Source organism: Anomaloglossus baeobatrachus, chromosome 2 (genome assembly GCF_048569485.1).
Source record: "Anomaloglossus baeobatrachus isolate aAnoBae1 chromosome 2, aAnoBae1.hap1, whole genome shotgun sequence".
Lineage (NCBI taxonomy): Eukaryota > Metazoa > Chordata > Amphibia > Anura > Aromobatidae > Anomaloglossus > Anomaloglossus baeobatrachus.
Genome location: NC_134354.1, coordinates 534,458,173 through 534,481,114, shown reverse-complemented (window position 1 = coordinate 534,481,114; position 22,942 = coordinate 534,458,173). Strand labels below are relative to the sequence as shown.

Below are 22,942 nucleotides of genomic sequence, written 5' to 3'. Positions count from 1 at the left end.
CCCCATAACACATTGAGTTTTGGGGCAGTGATACAGAGAGACAGGTGGATAGTTCTTTGCCTCCTTTTTCCTAAACCCTCGCCTCTATGTTCTAAGAGGAATTTGTTCTCTTAGACGTCCCTTTCCATGCACTCTCCAATGTGCATGAGTATTCTGGGCAAACTGGTAGCTGTCCCATTTGTTCAGCTCCACATTTGCCCTATTCAGCTTTTTCTCCTTTCAAGTTGGGACAAGTCCACTCACTCTCTGGACCCACCTGTAGTACTTTCTTTCCGGATCAAGAATTCCCTGGAATGGTGAAGGCGTTCTCCCTTTATTATTCATGGAATATCATTCTTACGGATTCACTAGAAAATTTTAACGATATACGCCAGCCTTCTCAGCTGGAAAGCAATATTTCAGGACCTCATGGTACAGGGACCGTGGAATGCCCGGGAATGTCTCTTACCATTAACATCCTGGGACTCAGGGCAAATTTTCCTGGCTCTTCACTGGCAGGATCTTCTGTTCCGCCATCTGATCCGAATACAATCTGAGATCCCAACAGCCGTGTCCTACATCAAGGAGGAATTCGAAACCGAGCAGTGATGGAATAGGTGTCTAAGATTCTTTCCTTGGCTGAAAAGAATAAACCCGCAATCGCTGACCCCACATCCTAGGAGTGAACAACTGGGCCTCTGACTTTCTGAAACAAGAAGGTCCCTAAACTCGACTGTCTTATTACAGATTGGCCTCAATTGGGGGATTCCAAATGAAAAGCTGATGTCGTTCAGGTGGATCCACAGGGTTCACCAGTTCATGTCCAGATCTCGCTATCACATGGTGATCGAATCTGATGCCCGGGCGATATTCTGGTCTCTGTTCTCTCTCCCGTACCTGTTTCCTCTGCTTCTGCTGATCCCCAGGCTAATTAAGAAGATCAAGTCAGAAAAAATATCCGTCATACTCCTGGTCCTTGATTGTACCAGACGTCCATGGTCCGCAAAGCTATTACATATTCTCTCGGACATTTCGTGTGTGGTGACTCCCAGAATTTCCAGATCTTCGTTCACAGGCCAGCTCTTCCACCAGAATTTTGATTCGCTCAACTTAATGGCATGGCTGTTGAAGCCACAGTTTTGAGATCCTCTGGTCTCTCTGATTTAGGTCATCCAGACAATGATCAAGAAGAGGAAGCCTCTCGCATATATCATCGCACGTAAGAAGGCCTTTTTCCACTGGGGTGAATCCAATCTGACAGCCCCCATGATTTTCTCCTTGCCTACCCTACTATTGCTCTTGATTTTGGCCTGGCTCTCAGCTCTTTCAAGTTTCAGGTTTTGTCACTCTCCATTTGCTTTCAGAAAAGACTGGCATGGTCAATTCCTTTCTCCAGGGGGGTTAAAAATACATATAAATAACCTTTAACACAAGTTACTAATTACCATATTTTTCATTTTATAAGATGTACTGGATTATAAGACGCACCCCAAATATAGAGATAAAAAAGGTAAAATAAATAAAAAAAATTATACTCCGGTGGTGTCTTACCATAGGGGGGCGAAATGAGTGATTGATCGGGTGTCACAGGAGGCAGGGGAGGTGCTGGAATAGGGCAATGCTGGCCGCAGCTGTGCTGCCGGCTCTGCTGGCCGCCTCTGCCGGCGGCTGTGTGGCCGGCAGCCTTTGCCGGCTGCTGTGTGGCCGGCAGCCTCTGCCGGCGGCTGTGTGGCTGGCCGTCCAGCCCTACCGGCAGTGTGGTGGGTGAGATGCTCTGTCGGCGATGCGTTCTTCAAATAATGCAGCCTGGAATTGGCACCTGCGCAGATTGAGCTCTCGGCTCAATGACAATCCGAGAGCTCCATCTGTGCACGTGCTGACTCCTGACGGCATTATTTGAAGATCGCACCACCAACAGAGCATCTCACCCGCCGCACCGCCTTGTTCCACACAGTGACCACCGCAGCCAGCACAGGCCTGCACCGCTGACAGAACATCTCACCTGCCGTAGCCAGCACAGCCCCAGACCACCAACAGAGCCTCTCACCTGCCACATCGCCCTGCTCCAACAGCGCCCACCGCAGCCAGCACAGCGCCCATTTTCCACCTCCCGGTAAGCTACATTCGGATTTTAACACGCCCCCCTCATTTTCTTCCCAAATATTTGGGAGGAAAAGTGCTCTTATAATCTGAAAAATATGGTAACAGGTTTTCTTAAATTTCATATTAAGTGGTAAATACTAAATAAAAAGTCATACAATATTACATTTTTAAGTTCCAATTTTTGCCATTGTCAAAACTTATGATGCTGACTTGCAGGATCTATGAGTTCTTGCTGTTAAGTGATTTAAAAAGGTTGTCCCCTACTTTTACATTCATGGTCTATCCTTAGAATAAGTCATCAATGTCTGATTGGTCGGCTTCAGCAGCAGGCGGCCAGAAATGCTCAGTTCCAGAGCTGCTCAATCTTCTGATAGTGGCCGCAGCTGGGTACTGCAAATCCTACTCCCATTCAGATCAATAGAAGATGGAGCAGCTCTGGAACTGAACATTTCCGGCTGCCTCATGCCGGCAGCGGAACCGAGAACAGCTGATTGGTGGGAGTGCGGGGTATCAGAACTGCCGATCAGACATTGATGACCTATCTTAAGGATAGGCCATCAGTGTGAAAGTAGTAGACAACCCCTTTAAGCTTAGTCCCAGATGTAAAAACTTCTATATTTTTACAAAGTCATGCTAAGGTCTGTGCGAGCAGAAGCGAATAATGTTTCTTTGTCGCTCCATTGGGAGACCCAGACAATTGGGTGTATAGCTTCTGCCTCCGGAGGCCACACAAAGTTATTACACTTTAAAAAGTGTAACCCCTCCCCTCTGCTATACACCCTCCCGTGCATCACGGGCCCATCAGTTTTATGCTTTGTGTTGAAGGAGGCACACATTCACGCAAGCTCCACATTTTAGTCAGCAGCAGCTGCTGACTTTATCGGATGGAAGAAAAGAGGGCCCCTCACAGGGCCCCCGGCATGCTCCCTTCTCACCCCACTTTGGTCGGCGGTGCTGTTAAGGTTGAGGTACCCATTGCGGGTACAAAGGCTGGAGCCACATGCCGTTTTCCTTCCCCATCCCTTAGGGGCTCTGGGAGAAGTGGGATCCTAGCCGGTCACCAGGCACTGGGACCGGGCTCCCTCCGCAGCCCCTGTGGGAACCTGACGGACAGGAGACTGGATGTCATCAGGGACAGGCCCTGCTTCTCTGAGGTACTCTGTGTCCCCTTGGGGACGGCGCATAGAGCGCCTGTGGATCGGACACTGCAACAGCTGCGCTGTGTTTGGGGCCGCCGGGATTACCGCGCCGACCGTGCCTGTTTGCCGGCCACGCTTATAACTCGAGTCCCCGGCTTTTGCGGCCTAGTACCGCATATTCCCGCCCCCGGGCCTGCCAGTCAGGGGCAAGGGCGGGACGCTAGACTGAACGTCAGCGGTGAGGGCTGGAGCATACTTAGTATCCTCCTCCCCCCTCACTGAGCACCGTGGGGCACCAGATTCCCGCACTTTCTAAGGCACGCCCACGGCTCCCTCCTCCTCACAGAACGCTGGCAGCAATTATTATCATCGCTGCTGCCGGAGGAGAACTTCAGATAGAGCTCCATAACTCTGGGAGGCCCAGGCAGGGAATCTGGTGGACACACAACCGCTGAGCGCGGTCGGTAAGCCGCACCTGTTACAGGTGCTGGCCCCCCTGGGTGCCGCAGTGTATATATATATATATCCATATTGGGTATACATTTGCTCTGCTCGGCTGCAGTATTTGCTTAGCTATATACCCTCACTGTTTGCTAAGAGGAGATAACAGCATGTCGTCTGCAAAAAGCAAGGGTGCCAAGGCACAGGCTTATTTTGCAACTTGTACCTCTTGTGCGGCTATGTTACCTGCAGGTTCCACCTACCCTCATTGTGTGCAATGCTCGGCTTCGGTGACACTCACTCAGCCGGAGCCTCAGGCACTGGTGGGACCCTCGGCTCAGGTAGAACCACCGGCTGTTACTGTCCAGGTGGCAGGGACAGAGTTTGCAGTGTTGGCTGAGAAACTTTCTGAGTACCTTTCACAATCCATGGCTCAGTCTATGGACAAATGGTCTGCTAAGATACTTGAAGCTTTGCAGTCCAGACCGGTAACACAGGCCCCGGGCACTGTTGAATCATTGACCCCAGGCCCCCCTCGGTTAGAGCAGCAAACTGCTCCTGAGGTGACACATAGGTCCCACGGGGAGGACTCCGACTCGGACTGTAGTCACAGACCGTCTAAGCGGGCTCGCTGGGGACCTTCATCCACTTCATCACGCTGCTCAGGGTCTCAGCATGAGGACTCTCTGGAGGATGAGGCGGACGTTGCAGCTCAGGCCTCTGATCCAGACGGTGCTCTCAATCTTGATACACCTGAAGGAGACGCCATTGTAAATGACCTTATAGCGTCCATTAACCAGGTGCTAGAACTTCCTCCTCCAACTCCACCTGTTGAGGAGTCAGCTTCACAACAGGAGAAACACCAGTTTAGGTTTCCCAAACGTACAAGGAGTGCTTTTTTCGATCACTCTAACTTCAGGGATGCTGTCCGGAAGCACAGAGCATATCCGGACAAGCGCTTTACTAAGCGCCTTAATGACACACGTTACCCCTTCCCACCTGATGTAGTTAAGGGTTGGGCTCAGTGTCCCAAGGTGGATCCTCCAGTCTCTAGGCTGGCGGCTAGATCCGTGGTATCAGTGGCAGATGGCTCATCGCTCAAAGATGCCACTGACAGGCAAATAGAGCTCCTGATGAAATCCATCTATGAAGCCATAGGTGCGTCTTTTGCTCCAGCATTTGCAGCCGTGTGGGCACTCCAAGCTATCTCAGCTTGTTTGTCTGAGATTAAGGCGGTCACACGCACCGCTACTCCGCAGGTCGTGTCTTTGACTTCTCAGGCGTCGGCTTTTTCGTCCTACGCCATGAACGCGGTCCTCGACTCGGTGAGCCGTACAGCGGTAGCATCCGCCAATTCGGTGGCAGTCCGCAGGGCCATGTGGCTACGCGAATGGAAGGCAGACTCTGCTTCCAAGAAGTTCTTAACCGGTTTGCCATTTTCCAGCGACCGCTTGTTTGGCGAGCAATTGGACGAAATTATCAAGCAATCCAAGGGAAAGGACTCGTCCTTACCCCAGTCTAAACCGAACAGACCTCAGCAGCGAAAGATTCAATCGAGGTTTCGGTCCTTTCGGCCCTCAGCCAGGTCCCAATCCTCCACGTCCAACAGGTCACAGAAGGGCCAGAGCAACTCTTCGGCATGGCGGTCTAAGTCACGTCCTAAAAAGACCGCCGGAGGAGCCGCCCCCAAGGCGGCCTCCTCATGACTTTTGGTCTCCACAAACCGCATCCTCGGTCGGTGGCAGGCTCTTCCGCTTTTGCGACGCCTGGTGGCCACATGTCCAAGACCGATGGGTGAGAGACATTCTGTCTCACGGTTACAGGATAGAGCTCAATTCTCGTCCTCCGACTCGTTTCTTCAGAACATCTCCGCCCCCCGAGCGAGCCGATGCACTTTTTCAGGCGGTAAACACTCTGAAGGCAGAAGGAGTGGTGATTCCCGTTCCACCTCAGGAACATGGTCACGGATTCTACTCCAACTTGTTCGTGGTGCCAAAAAAGGACGGATCATTCCGTCCCGTTCTAAACCTCAAGCTGCTCAACAAGCATGTGAGCACCAGAAGGTTTCGGATGGAATCTCTCCGCTCAGTCATCGCCTCGATGTCACAAGGAGACTTCCTAGCATCAGTCGACATCAAAGATGCTTATCTCCATGTGCCAATCGCTCCCGAGCATCACCGCTTCCTGCGTTTCGCCATCGGGGACGAACACCTTCAGTTCGTGGCACTGCCTTTCGGCCTGGCGACAGCCCCACGGGTCTTCACCAAGGTCATGGCAGCAGTGGTGGCGGTCCTACACTCTCAGGGCCACTCGGTGATCCCTTACTTAGACGATCTTCTAGTCAAGGCACCCTCCAGGGTGGCATGCCAACACAGCCTGACCGTCACTCTGGAGACTCTCCAGAGGTTCGGGTGGATCATCAATTTCCCAAAGTCAAATTTGACACCGACCCAATCGCTGACTTACCTCGGGATGGAGTTTCATACCCTTTCAGCGATAGTGAAGCTCCCGCTGGACAAACAGCGTTCACTACAGACAGGGGTACAATCTCTTCTTCGGGGTCAGTCACACCCCTTGAGGCGCCTCATGCACTTCCTAGGGAAGATGGTGGCAGCAATGGAGGCAGTTCCTTTTGCGCAGTTTCATCTGCGTCCACTTCAATGGGATATCCTCCGCAAATGGGACAAGAAGCCGACGTCCCTAGACAGGAACGTTTCGCTGTCACGGACAGCCAAGACATCTCTTCAGTGGTGGCTTCTTCCCACTTCCTTGTCAAAAGGAAAATCCTTCTTGCCCCCATCCTGGGCTGTGGTCCCGACGGACGCGAGTCTGTCAGGGTGGGGAGCGGTCTTCCTCCACCACAGGGCTCAGGGAACCTGGACTCCGACAGAGTCCTCCCTTCAGATCAACGTTCTGGAGATAAGGGCAGTGTATCTGGCCCTAAAGGCGTTCCAGCGGTGGCTGGAGGGACGGCAGATCCGAATACAGTCGGACAACGCCACGGCGGTTGCGTACATCAACCACCAGGGCGGCACTCGCAGTCTTCAAGCCTTCCGAGAAGTTCAGCGGATTCTGCTGTGGGCGGAAGCCACAGCCTCCACCATCTCCGCAGTTCACATCCCGGGCGTAGAAAACTGGGAAGCAGATTTTCTCAGTCGCCAGGGCATGGATGCAGGGGAATGGTCTCTTCACCCGGACGTGTTTCGGGAGATCTGTTGCCGCTGGGGAACGCCGAACGTCGATCTCATGGCGTCTCGGCACAACAACAAAGTCCCGGCATTCGTGGCTCGGTCCAAGGATCACAGAGCTCTGGCGGCAGACGCGTTAGTTCAGGACTGGTCGCAGTTTCAACTGCCTTATGTATTTCCTCCTCTGGCACTGCTGCCCAGAGTATTACGCAAGATCAGGTCCGACTGCAGTCGCGCCATCCTCGTCGCTCCAGACTGGCCGAGGAGATCGTGGTACCCGGATCTGTGGCACCTCACGGTGGGTCAACCGTGGGCACTCCCAGACCGACCAGACTTGCTGTCTCAAGGGCCATTTTTCCATCTGAATTCCGCGGCCCTCAACCTGACTGTGTGGCCATTGAGTCCTGGCTCCTAGCGTCATCAGGGTTATCTCAAGATGTCATTGCCACCATGAGACAGGCCAGGAAACCAACGTCTGCCAAGATCTACCACAGGACTTGGAGGATCTTCTTATCCTGGTGCTCTGATCAGGGTTTCACTCCCTGGCCGTTTGCCTTGCCCACTTTTCTTTCTTTCCTTCAATCCGGATTGGACAAGGGCTTGTCTCTCGGCTCTCTCAAGGGACAAGTATCGGCGCTTTCTGTGTTTTTTCAAAAGCGTCTAGCCAGGCTTCCGCAGGTCCGTACGTTCCTGCAGGGAGTTTGCCACATAGTCCCACCTTACAAGCGTCCGCTAGAACCCTGGGATCTTAACAGAGTGCTGACGGCTCTCCAGAAGCCACCTTTCGAGCCGATGCGGGATGTCTCTCTATCTCGCCTTTCGCAGAAGGTGGCCTTCCTAGTGGCAGTCACATCACTTCGGAGAGTGTCTGAGCTAGCAGCGCTGTCATGCAAAGCTCCCTTCCTGGTGTTTCACCAGGATAAGGTGGTTCTGCGTCCGGTCCCGGAATTTCTCCGTAAGGTGGTATCCCCGTTTCATCTCAATCAGGATATCGCCTTACCTTCTTTTTGCCCTCATCCAGTTCACCAATGTGAAAAGGATTTGCACTTGTTAGATCTTGTGAGAGCACTCAGGCTCTACATTTCACGCACGGCGCCCTTGCACCGTTCTGATGCGCTCTTTGTCCTTGTCGCCGGACAGCGTAAGGGGTCGCAAGCTCCCAAGTCAACCTTGGCTAGGTGGATCAAGGAACCGATTCTTGAAGCCTACCGTTCGTCTGGGCTTCCGATTCCTTCAGGGCTGAAAGCCCATTCTTCCAGAGCTGTAGGTGCGTCCTGGGCATTGCGGCACCAGGCTACGGCTCAGCAGGTGTGTCAGGCAGCTACCTGGTCGAGTCTGCACACTTTTACAAAACACTATCAGGTGCATGCCTATGCTTCGGCAGACGCCAGCCTAGGTAGGCAAGTCCTTCAGGCGGCAGTGGCCCACCTGTAAGAAGGGACCGTTGTTTCGGCTCTTTTTTATCGAGGTATTCTTTTACCCACCCAGGGATTGCTTTTGGACATCCCAATTGTCTGGGTCTCCCAATGGAGCGACAAAGAAGATGGGAATTTTGTTTACTTACCGTAAATTCCTTTTCTTCTAGCTCCTATTGGGAGACCCAGCTCCCGCCCCTGTTCCCTTCGGGCTGTTGTTCTTTTGTGTACACATGTTGTTCATGTTCAATTGTTCTTTGGTTCATGGTTTCAGTTCTCCGAATATCCTTCGGATTGAATTTACCTTAGACCAATTTATAAGTTTCCTCCTTCCTGCTTTGGCACCAAAACTGATGGGCCCGTGATGCACGGGAGGGTGTATAGCAGAGGGGAGGGGTTACACTTTTTAAAGTGTAATAACTTTGTGTGGCCTCCGGAGGCAGAAGCTATACACCCAATTGTCTGGGTCTCCCAATAGGAGCTAGAAGAAAAGGAATTTACGGTAAGTAAACAAAATTCCCTTCTTTTCATTGAATGTGAATTCATGTCCTAAAAGTTTGGTTTGTTGCCTACATGATCTTTTCTCTCCATCTGCCACCTCAGCAGGCCGTGTTGGAGGATTACTTCCCTGACTCTGAAAACCCAGAAGTTCGAAGCCTGATGGCAGTTCTGGCTGTGATTGGTGGCATTGATAGTCGCTTACGTCTTGGAGGACAGGTGTTACACGATGAGTTTGGAGAGGGCACGGTGACGCGAATCACTCCAAAGGGAAAAATTACAGTACAGTTCCATGACGTGCGCACCAGCCATATTTGTCCTTTAAATCACCTTCACCCAGTAAGTGAAATTATCACTGTTCTGAAAGTGGCATTGTATGTTACTTGGTTAATCTTGTTCTATCTCTTCATTATGTAATATAATGCACATGTTCTGTTCCTGCCTTTCACTTTTGTTTTAATCTTCTAGCTGCCTGTGGTGCCATTTTGTGTGAACAACTTGCCTTTTGCTGATCCAATGCTGTCTGTCTGGGCACAGCTGGTAAACCTGGCAGGGTGCAAGCTGGAAAAGCACAGGATGAAGAAGTCTCCCAGTCAGGGGCTTGCAGGTAAAGTCCACTTCAATTCTGCATCTATGGCAGAAATGGATAGCCCTAAGTAGTATAATTTTGTAGCGCCTGTAAAATCGCAGCATGGGCCACATCATTATTGAAAAGTGATGAGCATTTACCCCCTGTTCTGCTAGTATGAACCATCTCTGAATTGCTGCCTTTATGACCTCTGCTACTTGTTAGTAAAATGCAGAGTGCCTTGCAACTTTAGGAGTGATTATTGTGATTGAAAATGATTATCCTGTCGATAAAAGGAAGCTTTGACAGCATGGGAAGAGGATTAAATTGATTGTCTCCTTCCAGGGAAAGACATTACAATCAAGCTCCGCGCAGCTTTGAGCTACAAATAGCATCCTATTCTGTTTACTACGCTGAAAGTGCGAGGAGTCATCTCAGCAGCTCTAGAATGTCTCCGCTTATTATGCCATTTGATTCATTCTTTCATAGACCAAGTTGATCTGGACCGCTTGAGGTGTCAGCAGCTGAAGCTTTACATACTGAAGGCTGGTTGGGCCCTTCTATCTCACCAAGACAGACTGAGGCAGATCTTATCTCAGCCATCAGTTCAGGATGCAGGACTAATTCCAGCTGGTATGGTCATCTATACTTTCCCACAAAATGTTTTACTTTGAAGAGAGACATAATCAGACAAATTGCTGCTTTATCTGATTGTCTTCTGTTCTGTTTTATCATCCATTTTGCTTTCTATAGGAATAAACCATTTTTTTTTTTTAATTAAACCTTAACCTTTAATATAATTGGATAAAAACACCTAAACAAAAAATGTGCCCGTGCATTAAAACACTGTTAAGTAACAGTATATCACAGGTGACCCATAGATTAAGGTAGTATAACTCCAGGTAACACCTATTTTTCTACCCAGCGGGGAAAGAAAAACAAAACAAATGGACAGATACCACTACACAAGTAATACAGAGGATGGACCCATTATATTATGAACCCCAAAATTTAACACTATGGATTGATCTCACCAAGTCCAGCTGTGTCCATGCAATCAGTGTATCTTCCACTCCAGTTAGGAAAAAATGGGTCAGGAGCAGGGTCTAGCGTCCTATTAATGTGCTAGCCCTAAACCAAATAGCTCCCGCCCTAACAAGGGCAGTCCACAGCTAGCCCTAAACTGTGAAGACCTCCATTCAGTCCTGGTGCCTCCCAAAGCGTTTCACCGCTTTTGGCTCATCAGGGGAGATGCGTGCACCGTTCCTTCCTAAGAACAGGACTTAAAACTGTCCTAACTGATCCCAGCTAGGTATACAAAACGACTAGGTATACATCTGGAAAAAAAAAAACCTGCCAAAATTACGTTTTTTTTCTCGCCGCATATTTTGCACAAGATACGATAACAGGCGATCAAAACATAGCATCTGCACAAAAATGTCAGCTCGAGACGCAAAAAATAACCAGTCACTGAACCATAGATCCCAAACTTGAGAACGCTACGAATCGTGGAAAATAGCGCAAAAAGTGTGCTTTTTTTTTTTAACAAAGTTTTGAATTTTTTTAACTTTTCAGATAAAAGCAAACCTTTACATGTTTGGGGTCTACGAACTCCTACCGACCTGAGGTATCACGCCGACAAATCAATCAGTCAGTTGGACTTTTGTTTTGTAATTTTTTCACACTTGGAATTTTTAGCCGTTTTCCAGTACACTGTATGGGAAAACTAATGGTTTCATTCAAAAGTACAACTTGTCCCGCAAAAAATAAGCCCTAAAGCCTGCTACACACGCTTCAATATATCTCACAATCCGTCGTTGGGGTCAAGTTGTAAGTGACGCACATCCGGCATCGTTCGTGACGTATTTGCGTGTGACACCTACGTGCGATCATGATTGAACGCAAAACCGTTGATCGCAAACACATCGTATCTTTCTCTAGAATTGAGCGTTTTGTTGCAGGAACCTAGTCAATTGTAACGTGTGACATCCCTCATACGATTTTGGTGTCTGATGCTATGTGCGCAGGTGTGCGCTCTGCACCGCAGCTTAAAAAAGGTCCGCTTCAGAGTGCAGCTGAAAAGCTGCGTTCTGAAGCGCCTCACAATGTCTGTCATTCACTAATCTCTGTCAGTCGGTCACTATCTCTGTCCCTCACTCTCTGTCCATGTCAGTCTATCCCCCTCTCTCATATACTCACCGATCCCCAGCGCTGCACGGCGTTCACACTGCTCCGGCGGCTTTTACTGTTTTGAAAAAGCCGGCCGCCCATTAAACAATCTCGTATTCCCTGCTTTCCCCGCCCACCGGCGCCTATGATTAGTTACAGTGAGACATGCCCCCACACTGAGTGACAGGTGTCACACTGCACCCAATCACAGCAGCCGGTGGGCGTGTCTATACTGTGTAGTGAAATAAATAATTAAAAAAAACGGCGTGCGGTCCCCCCCAATTTGAAAACCAGCCAGATAAAGCCATACAGCTGAAGGCTGGTATTCTCAGGATGGGGAGCTCCACGTTATGGGGAGCCCCCCAGCCTAACAATATCAGCCAACAGCCGCCCAGAATTGCCGCATACATTATATGCGACAGTTCTGGGACTGTACCCGGCTCTTCCCGATTTGCCCTGGTGCGTTGGCAAATAGGGGTAATAAGGAGTTATTGGCAGCCCATAGCTGCCAATAAGTCCTAGATTAATCATGTCAGGCGTCTATGAGACACCTTCCATGATTAATCTGTAAATTACAGTAAATAAACACACACACCTGAAAAATCCTTTATTAGAAATAAAAAACACAAACATATACCCTGGTTAACCACTTTAATCAGCCCCAAAAAGCCCTCCATGTCCGGCGTAATCCAGGATGCTCCAGCGTCGCTTCCGGCGCTGCTGCATGGAGGTGACCGGAGCTGCAGAAGACACAGCCGCTCCGGTCACCTCCACGCAGCTAATGAAGACAGCCGGCGATCAGCTGAGCTGTCACTGAGGTTACCCGCGGCCACCGCTGGATCCAGTGACAGCGGGTAACCTCAGTGACAGCTCAGCTGATCGCACGGCTGTCTTCATTAGCTGCGTGGAGGTGACCGGAGCGGCTGTGTCTTCTGTAGCTCCGGTCACCTCCATGCAGCAGCGCCGGAAGCGACGCTGGAGCATCCTGGATTACGCCGGACATGGAGGGCTTTTTGGGGCTGATTAAAGTGGTTAACCAGGGTATATGTTTGTGTTTTTTTTTTCTAATAAAGGATTTTTCAGGTGTGTGTGTTTATTTACTGTAATTTACAGATTAATCATGGAAGGTGTCTCATAGACGCCTGACATGATTAATCTAGAACTTATTGGCAGCTATGGGCTGCCAATAACTCCTTATTACCCCGATTTGCCAACGCACCAGGGCAAATCGGGAAGAGCCGGGTACAGTCCCAGAACTGTCGCATATAATGTATGCGGCAATTCTGGGCGGCTGTTGGCTGATATTGTTAGGCTGGGGGGCTCCCCATAACGTGGAGCTCCCCATCCTGAGAATACCAGCCTTCAGCCGTATGGCTTTATCTGGCTGGTTTTAAAATTGGGGGGAACCGCACGCCGTTTTTTTAAATTATTTAATTATTTATTTCACTGCACAGTATAGACACGCCCACCGGCTGCTGTGATTAGGTGCAGTGTGACACCTGTCACTCAGCGTGGGGGCGTGTCTCACTGTAACCAATCATAGGCGCCGGTGGGCGGGGAAAGCAGGGAATACGAGATTGTTTAATGGGCGGCCGGCTTTTTCAAAACAGTAAAAGCCGCCGAAGCAGTGTGAACGCCGTGCAGAGCCGGGGATCGGGGATTGGTGAGTATATGAGAGAGGGCTGCTAACTTCAGTCACTTAGGAGATTAGCGGTCACCGGTGAGTCCTTCACAGGTGACCGCTAATCAGGGCACGACACAGACAGAGCCGCAGCATGACCGTGAAGTCGGGTGTAGTTCACCCGAGTTCATTCTGACAGTGCGGCTCTTTCTGTGTCTGCTGTCATCTGCCATTCAGCTCTGCTACATGGCTGTCTGTGTCTGCTGTCAGCGGCCATGTAGCAGAGCTGAATGGCAGATGACATAGTAAAAACGCATCCCTACACATTACACACGCTTGGCAAGTCAATAAATAAAAAAAAAAGGTGCCAATGCATACGTCACAGAACACATGATCTAAAGGATTGCACACAAAATTGATCAATTTAACATAGACTACTAACGCACGTGTGACAGCAAATGAACGACCTACGTGCAATCTCATAAGATCCCGTATGCAACCTGGGCGTGTCACATCGCAAATGCGATTGTACAACTAATTGCAATGTGTAAAGTGGGCTTAATATGGCAATATTGATGGAAAAATAAAGTTACGGCTCTCAAAAGAAGGGGAGAAAAAAAAAATGAAAAATTGCCTGGGGGAGAGGGGTTAAGCGACACTCTACCACTAATATTTTGCCAACTTAGTGCAACATTGGCTCATTAATATAAAGGCGTTACTTTTTTGTTTATATCTGATAGTAGCCAGAAATAGATCAGATACATAGAACATCTATCTCCTAACTAATAATAATAATTTTTATTTCTATGGCGCTAACATATTCCGCAGTGCTTTACAATTAAGAGGAGACATGTAAAGACAATATGAGACAATATAAAATAACAACATTGTGATACCAGGAGGACTGAGGGCCTTGCTCGTAAGCTTACAGTCTATGAGGAAATAGGGGAGGCACAAAAGGTGAATGGGGGGGAGAAAAGCTTGTTCTATATGGTCCAGCCATCGATTTAATAGGGGGTTCAAAAGCAGCTGCATGAACCAGTCATTGGCCAGAATTTATACAGGTACAGGGAACAAGAATTGGAAGTAAATTTTTGGGAAGGGCAGAAAAGGACTAGATTAGATCAGGGAAGTGAGTTGATAGGCTAGTCTAAAGAAATAAGTTTTTAGGGCCCGCTTAAAGGTGTGGATGTTGGAAATGAATCGGATTGCTCTTGGTAGTGTGTTCCAGAGCAGAGGCGCAGCTCGTGAGAAATCTTGAAGACTGAAGTGGAAGGTTCGAATTGTTGAGGATGTCAGTCTTAGGTCATTAGCAGAGCGGAGGGCACGGGTGGGGTGATAGAGATGAGGGAGGAGATGTAGGGTGGTGCAAAACCGTGGAGAGCTATGTGAGTGAGAGTGATAAATGATAACTCACACTGCATTGTCTGTGTTTTCTATGCAATTAATTTCTTTAACGTTCCTATGGGAGACCCAGACCATGGGTGTATAGCTACTGCCTCCGGAGGACACACAAAGTACTACACTCAAAACGTGTAGCTCCTCCCTCCTAGCATATACACCCCCTGCTAGCCAGTCCTAGCCAGTTCAATGCTTTGTGTTTCAGGAGGTCACACACACATGCATTCTCTGATTTTGATTTTTGATTTTTCCTTCTGGATCAAAGATTTGGAAGAAAAGCGGGTCCAGTCTGGACTCCCGGCATGTCCCTTCTCACCGCACTGTGTCGGCGGTGCTGTTAAGGTTGACTTTACAAGGCTGGAGCCTTCACATGCCGCGCTCCTTCACATCCTCTGAGAGGCTCTGGGTTGAAGTGGGAGCCAACACGGTTCTCACTGCTTTGCAGGAGACCGGTCTCCATCCACAGCCCTGTTCAGGATCCTGCTGGACGGAGCTATCACCCCCCAGGGACCTGGCAACCTGCGTCTCACAAGCTAAGTATATGAGACGTTATTACCACAGAAAGTGGTCTTTCCAGGGGTCCTTTATATTTATTTATTGGGGGAGTGTGTTTTCTGTTTTGTGTTAACGTTTCCGGCCGGTTCTCCAGTTTTCACTGGAGAACCGCGCCGATGGTGCCTGCACGCCGGCCGCATGTTTTACTCTAGGCCCCGGCTTTCCCTGAGGCCTAGTTTCGGTTTCCACTGCCTCTGCTTGTCAGTCACGCAGAGAGACAGGATGGCTCCGCCCAGCGGCTGCGCAGCACAGGGAAGGGACACTCCTCACTGAGGAAGGATTCCCTCCCCTGGCTACCTCATTTGCCGCTCTCAGAGCAGGCCCCGCCCCTCTCCTCGCTACGGTCACCATTTTCTCAGCGTTCTCTGTGCCTGCATAGGCACAGAGATTCCACGTTGTGACAAGTGGGGGCCTGGGCTGAGGGCTAGAGGGCACAGACATGTCTGTTTAAACGATCTGGCAGCCACAACCTCCGGTTTGTGCAGCTGCTTATTTTATCTGTTTATATATGCTGGGGGCCATTCTAGACAGAGCCCCCACCTCTGCAGCATGTCTCATAGAGGGAGGCTGCAGGCTGTTTTTATTTTCCACTGCAGGTAGTCTCGTACGGGCGAGCTCATAACCACTGTGGCCCCTCAGCTTGGAGGCTCATTAGTGGTCCCCCCAGCTGTTCCGGCTTCGGTGGCTGACCCCTGGTTTGGCTGGAATCCTATCTCCAGGGGTCGGCTGTCTCGGCATCTGCTGAGCATGCAGCCCCCTTCTCAGGGCGTTTTCTGCTAAGAGGAGATGCATTCCCTCAGCTCGCTCAGCAAAGCTCACAGAGGACTCTCCTTCTGGTCTCAGACCCTGTCCTCCTGACAGGAGACGCAGGGTCCCCTGTCCTCCCCGTCCCGCAGCTCTGATTACGAGCTGACTCACTGGACGAGGAGGATGTCTCTACCAGGGGCTCGGACGCTTCTTTATGTACCATTGATCCGTCCGTAGGTGACGCAGATGCTAATGATTGGATTGCGTCCATTATACTTGTACTGGACCTCCATCCGCCTGTATCAGGGGAGTATTCCCCGCTAGCAGAAAAGCATCAGTATACCTTTAACAGGACAAGGAGTGTGTTCCTTATCCACTCCAGTTTTCAGCCCACTATGTCCAAGCCCACAGCCTGTCCTGTCAGACCCCAAAGCGGGGTTCTGCTGCCTGTTTCCCCCTCCCATCAGAGGTGGTCAAGAAGTGAGCTCATTCGCCAAGGGTGGTCCCTCCGGTGTCTAGACTTTCAGCCCGGATAGTTGTATCAGTGGCTGACGGCACCTCTATAAGGATCCCACGGTACATTAATTTTGTACTGGACCTCATTCCGCCGGAGTTACCTTGCCTAGGAGAACACAATGTGTGTTCCTTAACCACTCCAGTTTTCAGGCCACTGTGACCAAGCCCAGGGTCCGCTCTGACAGTCGCTTCCCATGAAGCGTGATTCTGAGGACTGTCTTTTCCCTGTCCACCAATGGTGGTCAAGAAGTGGGCTCATTCACCTCAGGTGGCTCAGCCCGGACCGTTATGTCAGTGGCTGATGGCTCCTCACTTAAGGTTTTGCGGTCCGCCCGGTTGTCCTTCTGGCCAAATCTGTATGGGGGCGGCAGGAGCTTCGTTCTCCTCAGCTTTACAGCAGTGCGGTTTTTTTGTAGCCTTCTCTGCTTCTCTGGAGGAGATGCATTCCTTAACAGGGACTCTATGCCGAAACGGTTGCCTGAACTTCCAGACTTCAGTCCTTTCATCCTATGCCATGTCTGCCATGCTGGACACCGCACGGCGGTGGCCTTGGCTACTTTCCACGCTATCCGCAGGCTCCTGTGGCTTCGGAAATGGAAGGCAGATGCCTCTATAGAAGTTCCTTGCTGGGTCCCTTTTATGGGACCAGTCTCTTCGGAACCAACTGGATGAAATTCAGGAAGCTCTTGGCGGGGAGAGTTCTTCCTTGCCACAAACCTAAACCAGGGAACCTGTCCAGGGCAGGAATCAGTTGAGGTTTCGGTTGTTTCTGTTCCTCATCTGATCGTTCTCTAAGCCCTTGGCCTCGTCCTCTAGCTCGGCCAAGGTTTATAGACCCAAATGGCGCTCGAAGCTGCGTCTTCAGTAGACCGCAGGAGATGCTGCCACTGAGTCAGCTTCCTCCGAGCTATCTAGCCACAACGTCCTTGGTCGGTGGACAGGCTCTCTCCACTTGGCGACGTATGGTTTTAACACGTCTCCGTTCAGTGGGGGCGGGATTATATCTCCCATGGCTACAGGATGGAATTCTATCCACCCGCCAAACAGACTTTTTCTGTCAACTCCCCTCGGCTCCAAGGCCGCCGCCTTCTCACAGGCCGTGGCATTTCTTGCAGGCCAATGGAGTAATTGTACCGGTTCCCGACTGGGAACGGTTCTGAGATTTCTGCTTAAATCTATTCCTAGTCCCCGAAGAGGGCGGTGCCTTCCGACCTGGATCTTTAGCTTTTCAAGCATGATCAGGTGTGGCGTTTTCACATGGAGTCTCTGTCTTGTTCCGTGTGTTTGTCACCGGATCAATCAAGAACCCAAGGAGATTCCCTAGCAGCCATCGGCATCAGAGATGCCTATCTGCAGGTGTCAATCGCAGTTTCACACCAGCGTTGACTACGTTTTGCAATCGGAGTGGTCCAATTCGTGGCTCTTCCCTTGGGGTTAGCCACGGCCCCTCGAGTATTCTCATTGGGGCAGCTGTGATTAGGGTCCTGCACCTCTAAGGATTAGAAGTGATCTTTTGCCCTGGACGGTCTTCTTGTCGGGGCTTCATCCAGAGCAGACTCTTAGCAGAGTGCTTTGCTCACTCTCGCCACTCTAACCAATTCGGGTGGCTTGTCATTCTGTCCAAGTCCACTCTGACTTCGAACCAGAGGTTCCCAGGGACGCAATTCGAGACTCTGTTGGCACTTGTGAAGCTGCTCTTAGTCGAACAGTAGTTCCTCCGCTGGCGGTCGACGTCGTTCTATCAGACACCGAATACAGGTGCTGGTCAGATGGTGGCGTCAATGGAAGCGATTCCTTGCCCAGTTTCTCCTGCGTCCTCTGAGACTGGATGTTTTCCGCTGTACAAGCGAACTTCCTCCTTCCACGGGGTGGTGGCTTCGCCACTGACCAGGGGCTCGTTTCAGTGGTGGCTTCGGCCACTCTGTCTCAGGGACGCTCCTTCCTGGCCCCGTCCCGGGTGATCCTCACCGGGATGCTAGTCTATCCGCCTTGGGAGCAGTATATCTCCACCGTGGAGCGCAGGGCGCTTGGACTCTGTCCGAATCAGCCCTCTGGATCAATGTGCTGGAGATCAGAGCTGTATTTCTAGCTCTCTAAGCCTTTCACCATCTGTTGGCGGCTAGGCACATTCGAGTCTAGTCGGACAACGTGACAGCGTTTTCCTACATCAACTTCCAGGACGGGACACTCAGCCGCCTGGCAATGTTGGCGGCTCAACGCATTCTTTAGTGGACGAGGGACTCCTAGTCCACCGTATCCGCAGCCCACATCCTAGATGTGAAAACTGCGAGGCAGACTATTTCAGCTGTCCAACCGTGGTCCACGATCCTCAGGTTTTGCGGCAGACGCACTGGTTCATGTTTGGTCCCAGTTTCGTCTCTTTTACGTATTTCACCCTCTAGCTCTTGTCCAGAGTCCTGCGCAAGATCAGTAAAGAGGGCCATCGGGTCATTCTCATTCTCCAGACTGACCCAGGCAGGCTTGGTACCCTGACCTGCTCCTTCTGTCCGTTGGGTTGCCATGGCATCTTCCGGACCGACCAGACCTTTTCTCAAAAGGTCCGTTTTTTCCGCCAGAATTCTGGACTCTCAGATTGACGGCGTAGCTCTTGAGTCCTGGATCTTGTCGACTTCTGGTATCCTTCCTGAAGTCATCTCCACTATGACTCGAGCTCCAAAGTGTCCTTTGACCTTTTTGGCCTTGCCGACCCTCCTGTCCCTTCCACAGTCCGGTCTACAGCTAGGACTATCCCTCATTAAGGGACAGGTCTCGGCTCTGTCACTGTGTGCCAGCGGCGTATCGTCCGGCTGGCTCCGGTGCGCTCCTTCAAGGGCGCATCTCACTTTGCGCCTCTTAGGGAGTTTTCTTTGTTTCATCTTTCACAGAAAGTAGTCTTTCTAGTGGCCATAATTTCCCGCCAGAGAGTTTTGGCTGCACTCTCTTCGGAGTCACCCCCTTTTTTGGTCTTTTGCATCAAGACAAGGTGGTCTCCGTCCTACTCCGGACTTTTTTCCCTAAGGTGGTTACTGCTTCCACCTTATCCGGGGCAATTTTCCTGCCTTCCTTTTGTCCGGCTCCTGTTCATCGCTTTGAGGAAGCGTTGCATATCCTGGATCTGGTGCGGGCGCTCCGGATCTATGTGTCTCGCACCGCCGTTATTAGGCGGTGCACCTCTCTCTGGTGCTGACCGCTAGTCAGCGTAGCGGTCTCTCGGCATCTAAGCCGACCCTGGTTCGTTGGCTTAGGTCGGCCTTTTCCGATGCCTACAAGTGTACTCTAGTGCATTCCCCGCCGGGGATCAGGGCACACTTGATCAGACCTGTCGGTGCCTTTTGGGCTTTCAAGCACCAGGCTACGGCTCAGTAGGTCTGTCAGACTGCAGCTCGAATTAGTCTGCATACTTTTTCGAAGCACTACCCAAGGCATGCTCATGCTTTGGCAGACGCGGGCTTGGGCAGACGCATCTTTCAGGCGTCTGTCGCCCATTTGTGAAGTTAGGTTTTGCCTGCTTCTCAGTTGTCTGTTTATTCCCACCCATGGACTGCTTTAGAACGTCCCATGGTCTGGGTCTCCCATAGGAACGTTAAAGAAAAAGAGAATTTTGTTACTTACCGTAAATTCTTTTTCTTGTAGTTCCGTCATGGGAGACCCAGCACCCTCCCTATTGCCTGTTGGCAGGTTTCTTGTTCCGTGTGTCTTCACCGGCTGTTGTTGTTGTAGACAGAGGTTCCGGTTCTTCCGGGTTTTACTCTGTCTCTTCTTGTGGGTGGATGTCCTCCTTCAGCTTTTGCACTAAACTGGCTAGGACTGGCTAGCAGGGGGTGTATATGCTAGGAGGGAGGAGCTACACGTTTTGAGTGTAGTACTTTGTGTGTCCTCCGGAGGCAGTAGCTATACACCCATGGTCTGGGTCTCCCATGACTGAACTACAAGAAAAAGAATTTACGGTAAGTAACAAAATTCTCTTTTTTCAACCGTTCTCACTTGTACCTGCTTTTGATGCGTTTCTTCTTGTCAACTCTTACAAGCAAGTGACAGGGAGGCCAGTGTGAATATGCATTGTTTTTATAGTAAACAGAGATTTTTCAGACCACACAAACTGTCATTTAGCGGAGTTTAATAACTATTCTTTGTATGGCCTTGCAAACTAGCAATATGAAAATGGGTGGAGAAACAGAAGGTAGAAAGGAGCTGTGAGAGCTGAAAGAAGGAATTTGATAGAAGTCATCATGTATCTTCTAGGAAGTCCAAGACTGCCCACCTGTCTATACAGGATAGCATGTATAGGGCTAGAAGTAAGACTGGAGATCATATGGCACAACTGCCTAAAATTAAAGTGAAAAGTTCAAATTATATGCATGAAACTAAGCTGGGAAATAACTAATTATTCAGTAAGAATAATGCTGGCGAGTGACCAGGATTAGTGCAAAAAACCCAGCTGGAGTAATACTTTAATGGTAATGCTGACGAAAATTGGAGAAGTCAATGAAGCTGCAATTCTCATTTAAGTGTTTGGATATTGAGTTTATGAATTGGTTACTGTGAAAATACACCAATTTCCCATTATCTTCCTCTCTGTCCCACCATGTTTCCTGAAAATAATACAGGGTCTTATATTATTTTTTGCTCTGAAAAATGCGCTAGGGTTTTTTTTTCAGGGGATGTTATATATTTTTTTTCCCCCATGAACAACAATCCACATTTATTCTTGAAGAAAAAAAAACATTTATTCAAATCTAGTCCTATTGCATTTTGGCACATCAACATAACTCCCCAAACCCTGCGTGTAATACGTCTGTCTAAAACGGGTGGGGAACCTTTTTTCTGTCGGGGGCCATTTGGAAATTTCTACCAACCTTCATGGGCCACATAAATTATCCGCTTGAAAATTACCCTAATATATTTGGTCAAACAATTCACCCTTTCAGTGGTGGCTGGAGCTTCTCTCTGGTGCAGCGGTGATGTTTGGTGATATTGATCGTTTTCCTTCTCACAACTGCTTTTCCAGGTTTGTCTTGGTCTGGAGCACAGTCAACTGGTAAATCATATACATCACAGGAGGGGCTGGGCACATATATACACATCACAGGAGGGGCTGGGGACATATATACACATCACAGGAGGGGCTGGGCACATATATACACATCACAGGAGGGGCTGGGGACATATATACACATCACAGGAGGGGCTGGGGACATATATACACATCACAGGAGGGGCTGGGGACATATATACACATCACAGGAGGGGCTGGGGACATATATACACATCACAGGAGGGGCTGGGGACATATATACACATCACAGGAGGGGTTGGGGACATATATACACATCACAGGAGGGGTTGGGGACATATATACACATCACAGGAGGGGTTGGGGACATATATACACATCACAGGAGGGGCTGGGGACATATATACACATCACAGGAGGGGCTGGGGACATATATACACATCACAGGAGGGGCTGGGGACATATATACACATCACAAGAGGGGCTGGGCACATCTATACACATCACAGGAGGGGCTGGGGACATATATACACATCACAGGAGGGGCTGGGGACATATATACACATCACAGGAGGGGATGGGGCTTGGACATCACTGGGGGGCACGGACAGGACTGGGGGAGCACAGACAGGACTGGGCAGGATGGCACAGACAGGACTGGGCAGGGTGGCACAGACAAGACTGGACAGGGTGGCACAGACAGGACTGGGCGGCAGGTGGCACAGACAGGACTGGGAGGCAGGAGGCTCACAGCAGCGGGAGGCAGGAGGCTCACAGCAGCGGGAGGCAGGAGGCTCACAGCAACTGGAAGTAGGTAAAGAAGTATGCTCACAGCAGAGGGAGGCAGATGGCTCACAGTAGCAGGAACCATACACAGCAGAGAGGCGGGAGGCGTGCACAGCAGAGAGGTGGGAGGCGTGCACAGCAGGGAGGCGTGCACAGCAGGGAGGCGGGAGGCGTGCACAGCAGGGAGGCGGGAGGCGTGCACAGCAGGGAGGCGGGAGTCGTGCACAGCAGGGAGGCGGGAGTCGTGCACAGCAGGGAGGCGGGAGTCGTGCACAGCAGGGAGGCGGGCGTCGTGCACAGCAGGGAGGCGAGCGTCGTGCACAGCAGGGAGGCGGGCGTTGTGCACAGCAGAGAGGCGATTACAGCAGTGAGGCCTGCACAGCAGGGAGGCATGCACAGCTGGGAGGCCAGGAGTCACACAGCACGTACAGCTGGGAGCCCAGTAAACCTGCCGCTCCTCTTCTTCTGTGGGACGTGAACGGAGCACATTTCATGCGTTCCCCGCCCACAAAGTACGTCCTCAGCACGCTGGCACAGGCCACACATTGTGATTTAAAGGGCCGGCAGCCGATAACCGTGGCTACTGCCCAAGTACTGTGGTTTCCGGGAATGTGTCCATGGGCCGCATAAAAAGTCTTTGAGGGCCACATATGGCCCGCGGGCCGGAGGATCCCCAACCCTGGTCTAAAAGATGCAGGCAGCACTCTGTTGCAAAGGTGATGTCCTTTAATGGCCCATTAGTGTGACAACGATATTCTCCACTTGAGGAAGGTTCCTGGTGAACTGAAACGTCGCTGTCACA

The 22,942-nt window shown here is 50.5% G+C and overlaps 1 protein-coding gene across 5 annotated transcripts in view; it reads left to right on the top strand.

Annotated features, from left to right (window-relative positions):
* HERC2 (HECT and RLD domain containing E3 ubiquitin protein ligase 2) overlaps window positions 1-22,942 on the top strand; it is a 415,490-nt gene that overhangs the window by 215,494 nt on the left and 177,054 nt on the right. For 3 of the 5 annotated variants that reach the window (XM_075336618.1, XM_075336617.1, XM_075336615.1), the window contains exons 42-44: window positions 8,869-9,102; window positions 9,232-9,370; window positions 9,821-9,964. In XM_075336618.1, the coding sequence (XP_075192733.1) occupies window positions 8,869-9,102; window positions 9,232-9,370; window positions 9,821-9,964 (517 nt within the window). The remainder of the gene's footprint in view (window positions 1-8,868; window positions 9,103-9,231; window positions 9,371-9,820; window positions 9,965-22,942) is intronic. The other 2 variants (XM_075336619.1, XM_075336616.1) reach the window with 1 other exon arrangement.